A 12450-nucleotide genomic window follows, 5' to 3' on the forward strand; every position below is an offset into this window, starting at 1 on the left:
GCCAGGGAAGAACAGGAAGTTAATCTTCATGTTATTTATGAAATGTTGCAGACACAACAACTGGTCATTGCTCAGTTGCAAAGCCATCCGAGAACTACCAGCGTAGCAACACCGGAGACAGCTTCCCCCGACGAGCGTACCACCGCTCGCGGAGACACGAAGAGAAATAGCTACTTCCAAGATGACCCCGCCACAGAAACATACACCGATGTCATCGAAGCAGCAGCGGCGGAAACCGACAAGTCGGAGGCCGAACAATCAAAGGAAGAAACACCACAAGGAGTCGCATTTTGCTCCCTAATAGGACGGATGAGATCGCGTCTGGCTTTGGATGAACAGACAATCCTGGCCTTTTCTCGGTGTTTAAACAGAGCATACCCGCCGGCCCCGAGTCGCTTCAAGTGACGTTTTAGCCAGATACCCAGTCGAGGGTTGGCCACGCGTCCATACCCAATGCCGACCACTAATCGGGGCTGTGAGCGGTCGTCCAGAGTCCTCTGCAGAAACAGCACGCCCAGGAAGGCCTTCCACGAAGAAACTAATGCCAAACAGACGGAGATACCATCCGTTCGCCGCTGATGGGATGAACGCCCCAAGATGCAACATATCTCGCAATGGTAGGGGAGTAGTCCGAGGGCGACATCCCCGGGGAACCTCCAGCGGAACCAGATCCGGTGAGGCACAGCCGGTGGACGAACCTCACCCAGCGAAATGCGGGCTCAACTTTGTCATGACAAATATCGTGGTCACCATAAGCAAGACAAGGAACACTGAGCAACTCAGGCCTACTCGACCAAGGCCCCTTCGAAATAACCACGACCCAAAGCGGGACCCGCGGGACACAAGTGGCAGCAGGGCCACGAATGACTCCCGTCCTGGAAATATGACAGCCGTGCTACTCAGCCAAAGTCGCCGACGATAACGATCAAGCTCAAATCTAGCCCCGAGGAAAGAAGAATACCAGGAAGGATGAAATATACAGGCCACGACGTATCACCACGACAATAGAGGAGTGGCGATGCCCTCAGAAAACCCATAACATGGGAAGAAAAAGTACCCGCCACCAGGACAAAAAAAGATCCAGGGAAGTATTTCCAAGGATATTGCATCCGGGGAAGAGGGCACCACGACTCCACCCCGCGCCACATCAGCACATTGGTAAACCTCTCTCTCATCCGCTTAATCTTAAAATAAATCATGCGTTCCTAGATTCAGGAAGATCGGTCACCCACAACGACGGCATCGGATCAAGGGTCAACAGGGTGGTCCGCATTGCCCCCACAACCCGTATCCTTGGTGAATTTCAAATAACAAGTCGCCTGGAAGATCATTCTCTCGATATAGCCCGCCTTAGTCCGAGTTAGGACTTCAGGCTTTACACCATCAAAAGAAGTGCAAAGTATAAACGTCCTACTCAGACGACCATCGACACTCTACCCAAAGGCGTTGACGGTCCCATTTCGATAAAAGAGCGAGATTCCTCGCAAAGGGAAGAACTAGAATAAGCCGACAGGGACACACCGAGTCCTGGAACCTCGCCTGTACACCTCTCGGTAAGAAAGAACTATTTTTTCTCCTTCGTTCCCTTTTTACTGACCTGAATGCAGACAGCTGGCTTGGATGTTCGGAGTTTCTCAAGACTATACCCGGAGGCTCCTAGACCGCATATGTTCCCCTTCAGCCGGGCTTCTGTCCCAAAAGAAACCTTATCGGAAGAATTATTGGCAGAGCAGCATACCAGAAGAAGGTTCGATGACGTCACGGGCTTTATTCCGATGGCTCAAAGACGATCAATGGTTTGCCTCTAATAGCATTCCCCTTTGGAAGGATCCGGATACGGTGGACTAAACCCCCGTCGGTAATTATATGTTGGTCCAGAACGGTCCGAGAAGTCGTGCACGTACGGATCAAGTTCACAATGCCGATTACGACTTGAAATCGAGGTTCCTCTGGAACCGACGACGGGTCAGGCAAAAATCTTTCAAAAAAGACCTTAACGAGCGGAAAACAAAGCCTACAAAAAGCCCACGGGCAAAAAACAGCGTAAGAGCCATTGTCGCCAGCTAAGCAGGCCTACGGGCCACATATCAAAAAGGTCTCTACGACCAAAAAGCGTAAGAGCCATTGTCGCCAGCCAAATTGACAACTTGAGGATTAAAGTGAGCTCGAATCGTAACTCGATTCGGAGACCGGATCCAAAATAGTTAACTAAAACAAGCCTACGGGCCACATACAGAAAGGTCTCAACGATCAAAGTCACGTACAAAGCACTACCTCGTTCGGGAAATCGAAAGGTGCGCACAGGTCGATTAAAGCCCGAGTCGCAAAGCGACTCGGAGACTGGACCCGCAATAAGCACAATACTACAGCATGCCTAACGGTGCGACACAAACGCCACGATCTCCAGCTGAGTGAGCCCCCGGGCCACCCACTTATAAGGTCACTTCTACCGAAGGTAGAGAAAATCACCGTCACCCGCCCGTGCGGACAAGAAAGAGCTTAAAGGTCAATAACATCTCGACTCGCAAAGCGACTCGGAGACTGGACCTCAACGGCTGGACAAAGTGCAGGAACCGCAACGCTTGCTCCCAAGAGCCCAGGGCCAGCCCGGTTGATCCCGGACCTGTAAAGATCCCGCCAAACATCGACACCGGCCTGATCAAAGATGATAACAGAAGGAGATGCAGAAGAAATAAGGCTTCGAAGTATCTTCTTATTCCACAAAGCACAGAGGAAAAGGGGGAGGAGACACACTCTCCATAAACAGACATGTTCTACACATATCAAAAATGATACAACGGAACGGCACAATTTATGATCCGTTCTGAAGAGCTACATTACAGCTCGCCAGGCTCACTCCCCGCACTGTCAGCAAGAAACGACCACGCATCACGCTCATCCGCCCTTGCTCGGTCCAATTCATTTGAAAGAATAAAGCCCCTCGCGCCAATCTCCTCGAGTGCTTCCCTCCGGGATCTACAACGGACGTACTCCTCGATCTTTTTCTCCCGATCGAGGGCTCGCTTCAGCTCGGCCTGAGCATCCGCAGCATCCTCCATACGGACCGCCATCTCTCGATCAGCGTTAGCTCGGCTTTGCATCGCCCTAGCCCGGGCATCAATTACCTCGGTCCTGGTCTTCGAAAGCTCGGATTCCAGTTTCTCAATCACATCTGCTTGGGTTTTGGCATTATCTCGAGCCAAGCACATTTGGACTTCTAAGGAAGGAACCTTGGCCAAGGCACTCGCCTCCTCTAAAACTTGAGTTTGCACCTGAACCCTAAGCTCACCGCAAGCCTTTCTGACACGATCGATATCACCCTTAAGGTACTCCATGGCCTCCGACTTTTTCTGCAGCTGATATAACAAAGCAGGGCGTTAACCTAATAATAACCGAAGAAAGTGAAGCTTGAGCTAAATGAAGTTACCTGCTCCATCAGATAACTCTCGTAATTCGAGTGCCTGTACGATTCGCATCGCCAATGCAGCAACTCACCCTCCTTCTCCTCGCTAAGCAGCCTAAGAGATTCTCCCTCATCCCGAACTTTCTGAAACTTGGCCCCTTGACGGACCAGCTCAGATATCAGCCTGTCACAGGCCTGCATAAGAAAAACTCAATGACAAACGATGGACGTGGAATACTGGGAAGACCGCGCCTAAACTCACCACGAAGTGAAGCCGGCGGACTTCCTCAAAGTCGGAGCATACTCCTGTTGATCCGGTCCCTTCGCCCCCGGGAGAACCGGCCTCGGACAAAATATATCCGCATGAAGACATCGATGACCTGGAATCAGGTACCCCGGGGACGCGGACTCAGACAATGCCGTCCCCCTGAAGCCGCTGGCTTGGTCGACACCACTAGAAGCTCCATCGCCTCGAAGGGCGGGAAGAGAGATTAACAACTCCTTCCCCCCTTCAGAAGAACACTGCTTCATCCCGAAGAACTGCCCGACACCTGCAAGCGACAGATCCAATGTAAGTAGAAAAGGGGAAAATATTGCCTCAAATGCATGAAGGTCGAGGCAAAGGTAGCACGCGCACATACCTTGGTATTTCGCTCCCCACCTAACACAGAGCACAGCTCGCCGCCGATGCTCGTCACAGGACGAATGGGTCACCAGCCTCCGAACCCAGCCGGGCAGATCAGAGACTTTGCCTGGCGTCCATGAAATTGCTACAACAAGGTAAAAACACCGTTATTTAACTAACTTCCGCTATAGGTACAACCAAAATGAGCACCATAACGGTCCACTCACGTGCGTAATTCCAAAAGCTCCGGGGGGATGATGTCGGTCGTCCGGGCCCGGATGAACCAACCGGCCCATTCTCGAACCCCCTCCTCTTTGTCATCAACAGCAAAAGACGGGGATGAACGACACTTCAGGATTAACAAGCCCTGGTGATGAAAGGGCAGGTACAGCCGGATGAGATGATCGAGCGTAAATTCGTGGCCGGCCTTCTCCGCGAAGAATCTCATCATCAACACCACCCGCCAAAATATCTGCGCCAAAGTAACCTGATACTTCAAACAAAAATCAAGCACGACCCTATCGAGGGGGCCAAACGCGAAAGGATACAGGTATACATTTAAAAATCCGTCAGTGGAATCCGTAACGTTCTCTCCCGAAGGAAGCACCTGCAGCGTTACCCCCTCGCTCCATCCACAGTATCTTCTCACCATCTCCAAATGCTCCCCTTTTATCAAAGAAACTGTCGTCTGAACGAAATCCCTCAGCTCTCGGGCGCCGGGAACAACACCCTCCGCCCTCTGCCCAAAGTGGTTGCCATGACTATGGTAATACTAAACAGAGCAAAGCAAGGGCACGCGCCGACACTTTTTTGCGCCTAAGGAAATGAAGTAACCCGTGCCAAAGCAGAAAGGCGGCTATCTAAAAGTAGTGAAATCTTGCCAAGGAGCTGAAGCCGCCCCACATATATACAAGAAGCAGCGACGATTCACCTGCCCGAGGCAAACCCCAGGAAGCCAATAGCCTCGGCACGAATCGACGGGTCGGTACCCGATCCAAAAAGCATCCTCCAGCGAAAAGTTGAAACTCGAAGGGCCGTCCGAATTATCTCCATGATCGAGGAAGCATCCTACGCCAAGAACCCCTGGCTCAAAGAAGTCGGGCCTCGGTGGGCTTTAAACGCCGATACTTGACACCAGACAATCACTTGGTCTCGTGATTCCCCCTTCCTGAAAAGAGGAATAAGCACAGGAAGCTCCGACCGCGAAAGCTCCACGAAGGCCTGAGGAATCGCCCAAATACAAGCAAACTCCTCAGCAAAAGTCAATCCTATGCATTCTAGAAAAAGTTATCTACATCAATATCAATAGGGACCCCCGGGTACTCGAAGATGGCCTTCATTCGGGATGACGTTCCCGAAGGCCCCGGAATTCGACGCATGATCCTCGAACAACTCGAAGGACCTCGATATCCCGGGCCTACCAGATTAATCCAAGATGGGTCTGAAGTATGACGATGGGTCGGAGGAGGACCATGCCGATCAGCAGAAGATCAGAGTGAACGCTCGCGCTCAAGACAGATATCAGCGGACAACAAATAAGAGAAGGCATTCAAAGAGCCTCGAAGGGCATGAGAGCATACAAAAACAAAACAAAGTAAGGAAAGCAGAAGTCAGCAAAGGATATTATCATTCAAAATTGGCGTACAACAGCCCCCGAGGGGTCGATACATACAATTACAGAGGCTTACAAAGGGTTCCCTACACAGATGAAAAAGGGGAATACATGAAGAAAGGGCCTAAAACTTATTCTACCCTCTAATGCACGCCTCCAACAACCTCACCCCAGTCCCTCAAAGCAGCACTTCAGAGAAGAAGACGAAAAAGATGGTTGAAGGAGCAGGGAGGGATGAAAAAACGCAATAGCTCTCCGAAGCTCGAGGACCCTCTTTGGCAAAGGGAGCCTCGGAGAGAAAGCGGACCGAACAACCCCCGGTCCCACATGCACGGCTATTTCAAATACACTTCTTCGAGCATTGAGCCATGCAAGCTCTCGGCTCGAGGCAGAGTTCCACGTCGAGCTGGGGTACGGAGGTGAGCAGCGGTGTATAATCCGAGGTAGCAGCAAACACCAACAGGCCAACGGCCATAGCGGGATAACGCGATGGTGCTCAACACAGGAACGTCCTAGCAAAGGGCCATAGCACGACTAAAGGAAACCGTCTTGAGGCTATAAGCCCCAAACATGAAGTTCAAAGATAGAAGAAGGTGGCAAGAAGGAATAGGCAAAGCATGCCGATGAAGACACTGGAATAGGAAAAATAACTCCAAGGTACCCCATTTATAGGGGGCAGCTACACGGCCACCGGGACTCTGGATAACTGACCGACGAATGCAATTATTGCATCCTTGAAAAACCAAATCGATGGCAGCACTTTGTTCCTTGAAGAACGGAAGTGGCAGAGTATTGAGCAGGAGTCTATGAGATACGTCATCTATCACAGAAGATTGGGCCACGACACGGATCGCCAAATGCACTATCGCCACGGGGAGTTCGGGGAGTCAATGGTCATAACCGTTTCCCATCGCTTCGTTCTGAGAAACGCGGAGACTATCTGTACGCGGTGAAATCAGGGGGCTCGATTTCCCGCCATCAAGCCATCTCGGGAAGGTACCTCGAGACCTCGAGGATATGACGCCACCTCGGTTAGACATCTCAAAGACCCCGAGGGTATAAAGTCGCAGCTCAGTCCTTTCCGTCGGGATCTATCAAGACCTAATTCGAAGTTGAGATTGGGATAAAGAAAGGAGTTCCTCGAGGCACACAGTTGAATCTGACAGGGCCGGCCTATCCCTAGCCTCTGCTGGGATATCAAGTCAAGCATCACATCTCCGTATTTTGTATATTAGATATATATGTATTCGTTACTAAGTCTCCTCTCCTATATAAAGGGGACTCACCCTTCCTTGTAAACAACTGTTGTAGCTCCCACAATTCTACAAAGTGCAATAATATCTCTCTCTCTCTCTATTCTTACAAAAGCTCATTGGTTATCGCTGATACTGAGGGTACCTCGATACCCTTTGCCTTTAAACGTGCTCTTCATTTTTTATGTGTTCTTCATCGTATAAACTCAATTTTGATTATAAATAGCTCCGTTTGATTATATTCCTAGCTGTTAGATTACGCCCGAATATCCCCGGCAACCCGAGCTCGACCCCGAGGTCGACCTCGAAGTACCAAATCGATCAAGTCTACGCCCGGGTCACATGCCCTTTGGTTCGCTCGTTACCTCGTTTATCTTTCGCCCCATCGTTAGAACTCACAGTACTAGCATCATCTGCTTTAACAAGCTAGCTCGGGAATAGATCACATATTTTTAGAGTCCCATTTAATAAATTTAATTGTAGTTACCATTTTCACAGTAAACAGCTATCTCTGTGTGCTGAGTTACATTCTTCCTGTGATTCTATTTCGTTATCATCTGTTATTCTTTTAATTATCTTGTCGCATATTATACTGCTTTATCTTGTGATATATATATAACCAGTAGGGCCCTGACCGAGGTTAGGCTTGGCACTTACTGGGTACCGCTGTGGTGTACTCATGCCCTTTCCTGCACATGTTTTTCGTGTGCAGATCCAAGTTCTTCGGCTCAGCCATACTATCAGTGAGGCGAGGCGATCTTCAGAGACTTCGAGGTATATCTGTTGCGTTCGCAGACCGAGGAGTCCCTCTCTATTTTTCCTTTTAGCTATAGACCTTCTGTACTTTCTTTTGATTTGACATTCTGGGGTTAGAGCACTATGTAGTACCTACAGCTTGTGATTTCATGAGATTCCGGATTTTGGGAGTTGATTCAGTTTTGAAAGTGTGCATTTTGTATATGTCGAGCGGCATCTTAAACGTTTTATTTATGTTTTAACCGCAGTTCTTGGTAGTTTCGTATTTCGTTTCCTTTTTCCACAATTTGTTAGACTTACCTAGTCGTAGAGACTAGGTGCCGTCACGACAGTTCACTGAGGACGAACTTGGGTGGTGACCAAAAAAAAATGAAAAAGGTATGCCAAATTTATCTAGAAAAGTTTACTTTTTTTCCATCAAAGAAAGTAAAATATGGAAGTAGAAATAATACAGTTTCAGAAAACTATGAACGTACCAAATATCTAAAAACAATAAAGAATAGAAGAACAAACAAATTAATTAGGATGTTATGTCTTTGTGACATTTGTATTTTGAAGATTTAGCATGCACACCCTCCTCTCTGCTGCTCAATTCCTGATACAGACTCTGGTATTCTCTGGAGTTGGCTGCAAAATATTAAAAGTTTTAATATAAATTAAAATAAGCGACGTTTATTCAAACAAAGAGAACCGAAAGTTTTCTTGTTTAATTGTAGGAAAGTAGTCCTACTATTGCGATGTTTAATATTAACAAAAAAAATTGCAATTTTATGAGAAAAAGAATCACATAATTCCACAAATTAATTATAATTTATTACGAGGACAGATTAAAAAAACTTTAATTTTCTAGCTTAATTTACATTGCAATATTATTTGATATACTCACCAATGTGAAGGCATTTCTTCATCTACTACTGGCTGCCATCTGGAGTAAATAAAGGGTTCGATAATATCATTGGAAAAAAGAAGAAGAGAGGATATAAATCAGTAACTTAACAAGAAAAATGTCCAAATAACCCACACACACAAAAAAACAGCCACATGAATAGCAATAACAATAACAATAATAATGACGATAACGAGCAAGGAGGATAAAGAGGGGTGAAGAGGAAGGAGTCTTCCTAAACTAAGAATTAGTCCTCTAATAATCACTTAATTAGCTCTGATTTTAGTGCTTATACTATATTTTGTTTAGCATTTCACAATTTGCTTGATAAAGAGAAAAAACCTCTTAATGTACTAAGATGAAGCAATTTGACTTGCTGCTGAGGAAATAACAACTTTACAAGATGTGGCAAAGACAATGGGGTAGTACTAAGACAAACGAGCTTTAATTTCTATAATTATAAAGAATTGAGATTTATAATAATATCTTATACACAATTTCTAAATATATATTTCTTGTTTCAAATAGTAGAGAAATGAACGCCTGTCTATATTTATCGCGAATTAAATAGTAGAGAAATGGACTAGATTAGCTCATTCAAACGAATTAAATGTTAACTTGATGAATGCTTAAAAATAATAAAATTATAATAAGCACTAATAATTTTTACTTACATGTTGTGATCATCTTCATTAGCAAGGGCAAGTTGTGCAGCACACAAGAATGCAGCATCCACATTGTAATCCTCCTTTGCTGAGGTCATAAAGTAATGTATATTTCCCCTTGAATCACACCATTCCTTGGCTTTCTTCTCAGAAACCTATAAATAATAGTATTCTTTAAGCAAAATCTTACAATATTATAATATTACTGTAAATTAATCTTTTATAGCAGGTTACCTAATTTATTTTCTAGATAATCAGTTCCACTTAATATAGGTAGTTATCTTTAATTATGTTTTAGATGACCTGCTAGTGTACATTTTTTTAACGCTTTCAGTGTATGTAGAAGTTGAAGGGGAGTCTTGGAGCAACAGTAAAATTGTCTCTGTGTGACCTATAGGTCACGAATTCGAGCCGTCAGCCGTGGAAGCAGGTACTAATGCTTGCATTAGAGTAGACAATCAACATCACACGCTTTGGGCTGTGGCCTGCCCCGAAACCTACATGAGTATGTGATGTTTTGTGCACCGAACTATCCTTTTTAATGTATATAGAAGTTATGCTCCAAGCAAAAACATATATAATGGGAAGAAAATGTGTTAGACAAAAATGAGACGAGAAGAAAAAACTTACTGTCTCAATGCTGCCACCTTCCAAGTCTACTTTATTACCAATCAAGACAAAGGGGAATTTTTCTGGCTCTGTTAAGTCAGCCTGAAATCAATCACATACAAAGAAAGTAATTAACTATTTCAAACCATGTAAAAAATGCCTATTAAAAAGATCACAATTCGGTGCTCAAAGTATTCCGCGTTCACGCAGAGTCCGGAGAAGGGATTGTACTCTAAAGGAATGTGATATAGACAGCTTACTCTAATGCAAGCATTAGTGACTGCTTCCATGGCTTGACCCCGTGACCGATAGGTAAAAAATTGCCTATTATCAACCTGAAAAAACGTTCATGATAATTAATTGACTCACCTGTTTGATGAATTCTTCATGCCAATGTTGAAGAGTCTCAAATGACTTAGGCACATTCACATCATAAACAAGAATGCAGCAATCTGCTCCTCTATAAAATGCAACACCAAGGCTATGAAACCTTTCCTGTCCTGCTGTGTCCCATATCTGCCAAAAAACAAAAGACAGAGACAAATTTACTATTCGTTTTACGTCAAGCAATATGTGAAGTTATTCCCGATATAACAGTAAAAACAAGACGTGCAGGTGGATTGAAAAAAAATGTTCAATGTTTCTTCTGGTGCAGTAATCACTTACTTGCAAGGTGACTACTCTTTCATCAATCTCTAGTTCTTTAGTAGCAAAATCAGCTCCAATTGTCGCCTTGTATTGTTGTCTAAATTTCTTGAAAACATATCTATAATTGCAGTTAATGAAACACAAATTTGCAAAAATCCTTGATCAGAACCTTAGTCCATTGTATTTTTTATCTCTAAAACTTACTTTGAGAAAATCCTCTCTTCCCTTATCAGCCAAATCCTTAACAAATATTTGTAGGAAAAAAAAATCATCATATAAATGAATTATCGTCCGATTTAAAAAATCTTGGCTCCGCCTCTAAACAACATTAAATAAAAAGTTTATCCAATGTTGTTGGATACTGATTCACCAAAGATGTCTTTCCCACCCTGAGAATGCAAATCATATCAAAGTGTTAGCAGTTAGCACATAGGAATAAGAACAAAAACCATGTAGTACTTTCAAGAAAATTAGCAAATGGAAGTCTGTGTTGCTCGGACTCTTCAAAACTGCTACTGTAACAGCGTCAGATCCTCCAAAAATGCACTACTTTTTAAGGATCCAACACGCATCTGACGTCATTTTTGAAGAGTCCAGCAACATAGCTTGAAATAATAAAAAAAGAGAGGGAAACCAAAGAAAAGAGAACATCTTTATAAATAAAATAAATAAAGGGTAATGAAAATTCTTACCCACAATCACCAAGAACAATGACTTTGATCAAGCTTCTTAGTGGCTTAGACATGTTCAAGAAACTAGATGTTACTTTGTAGTTTGAAATAAACTCTTTAGTTTTGTTTCAAAATTTTGTTATAAAGCTATATTTTTCTGGAGGGTTCAAAAGATATAGGGAGAACTAAATGGAGGATATGATCAAAAAGCAAATGAACATTTCAGATAAGCGTGGCCATTGTGTTTTGGCAATTCTCTATGTTTTGTCTAATCTTTTATGTCTACTTTACTTGTGGTTTCTGTATATGAAGAAGGGATTTTAATTTAGCTATGGAAGTTTAATTATTTATTGAACAAGAAGAAGATTTTTGCCAGCAAAGATTTTTGATTTTATGACTTGGTTGGTTGTTAAAAGGAATGAGTCTTTCTAGTTTGATTATTTAATTAATATTTGGGGGTAGTGCATCCCATGTACAGTGTTGACCTTGGATTTAGGTGATTATGAATTTTGCATAATTGATTCTTCTAGATTCAAGTATTATTCCATAGTTAAGACAAGTTGTTGACTTCATATTTTGTTTTATTTTTTCTTTTTCCTATAGTGTTTTTCATTTTCAGGAGTTCTTGCCTATATTTAATAATAAAAAAAGGATAAGATGAGAAAAAATTAAATACAAGGTAACAACGCGATTACATCGAATCGGTCGTTACATAAAGTGACACTTTTCGTTGATATATAACAACAAATTTAACAATACGATATAATAACTTTTAAGTAATTGTCAAAATCAAAATTATATTTGAAATAGCAATACGATACAATACAATAGAATTTACAGTTCTTAGATACCTATATCTCACATTTTATTCTCCTGTCTCCCAGGAAAAAGAGAATTTACAGTTCTTAGATATGCAAAATAAGGTGGAATTAATGTGTGGTTGATGATTGTGCATAATAGATGCAGGGAGCGGCTCCGCTCCATTAGTGCTTGCTCCAATGGTTATCAATATATGTTGTCACGACCCGGATTTCCCACCCTCGGGAGTCGTGATGGCGCCTACTAATAGGAGCTAGGCAAGCCAATTAATTTAACACTTCTCTCAACATCATTAACAGTATAAAGAAGAACGAGGCAATTAATATAAAAGCGGAAGTCTCGAAACATAAATAACTGAACCCAAGTGCGGAAATTCAAATACACCTCTACCCAGATCTGGTGTCACTAACTCACGAACTTCTACTGAATGCTAAATACAAAGTCTGAATAAGAATACAGTACTGTCTGATCCGATACAAGGGAAATCAAACGAAAGACATAGA

General features: G+C 43.7%; 1 protein-coding gene across 1 annotated transcript; it reads right to left on the reverse strand.

Moving 5' to 3' along the window:
• On the reverse strand, nucleotides 8037–11538 carry LOC109228803 (ras-related protein Rab7-like). The gene is made up of 8 exons (XM_019394009.1): nucleotides 11150–11538; nucleotides 10820–10846; nucleotides 10476–10575; nucleotides 10179–10325; nucleotides 9831–9911; nucleotides 9210–9355; nucleotides 8536–8574; nucleotides 8037–8276 (listed from the first exon to the last, which is right to left on the reverse strand). The coding sequence occupies exons 1-8, from the start codon at nucleotides 11200–11202 to the stop codon at nucleotides 8210–8212; spliced, it is 660 nt and encodes a 219-aa protein (XP_019249554.1). The 5' UTR covers nucleotides 11203–11538; the 3' UTR covers nucleotides 8037–8209.

This window comes from Nicotiana attenuata, chromosome 7, assembly GCF_001879085.1.
Source record: "Nicotiana attenuata strain UT chromosome 7, NIATTr2, whole genome shotgun sequence".
In the NCBI taxonomy this organism is placed as follows: Eukaryota; Viridiplantae; Streptophyta; class Magnoliopsida; order Solanales; family Solanaceae; genus Nicotiana; species Nicotiana attenuata.

Coding starts and splice junctions, on each gene's coding strand:
- LOC109228803 (XM_019394009.1), bottom strand. CDS start 11,202: ATGTCTAAGCCACTAAGAAGCTTGATCAAAGTCATTGTTCTTGGTGAT. Junction 10,847..11,149: donor ATTGTTCTTGGTGATTGTGG/GTAAGAATTTTC, acceptor TTGCATTCTCAG/GGTGGGAAAGACATCTTTGG. Junction 10,326..10,475: donor AAAGAGTAGTCACCTTGCAA/GTAAGTGATTAC, acceptor GTTTTTTGGCAG/ATATGGGACACAGCAGGACA.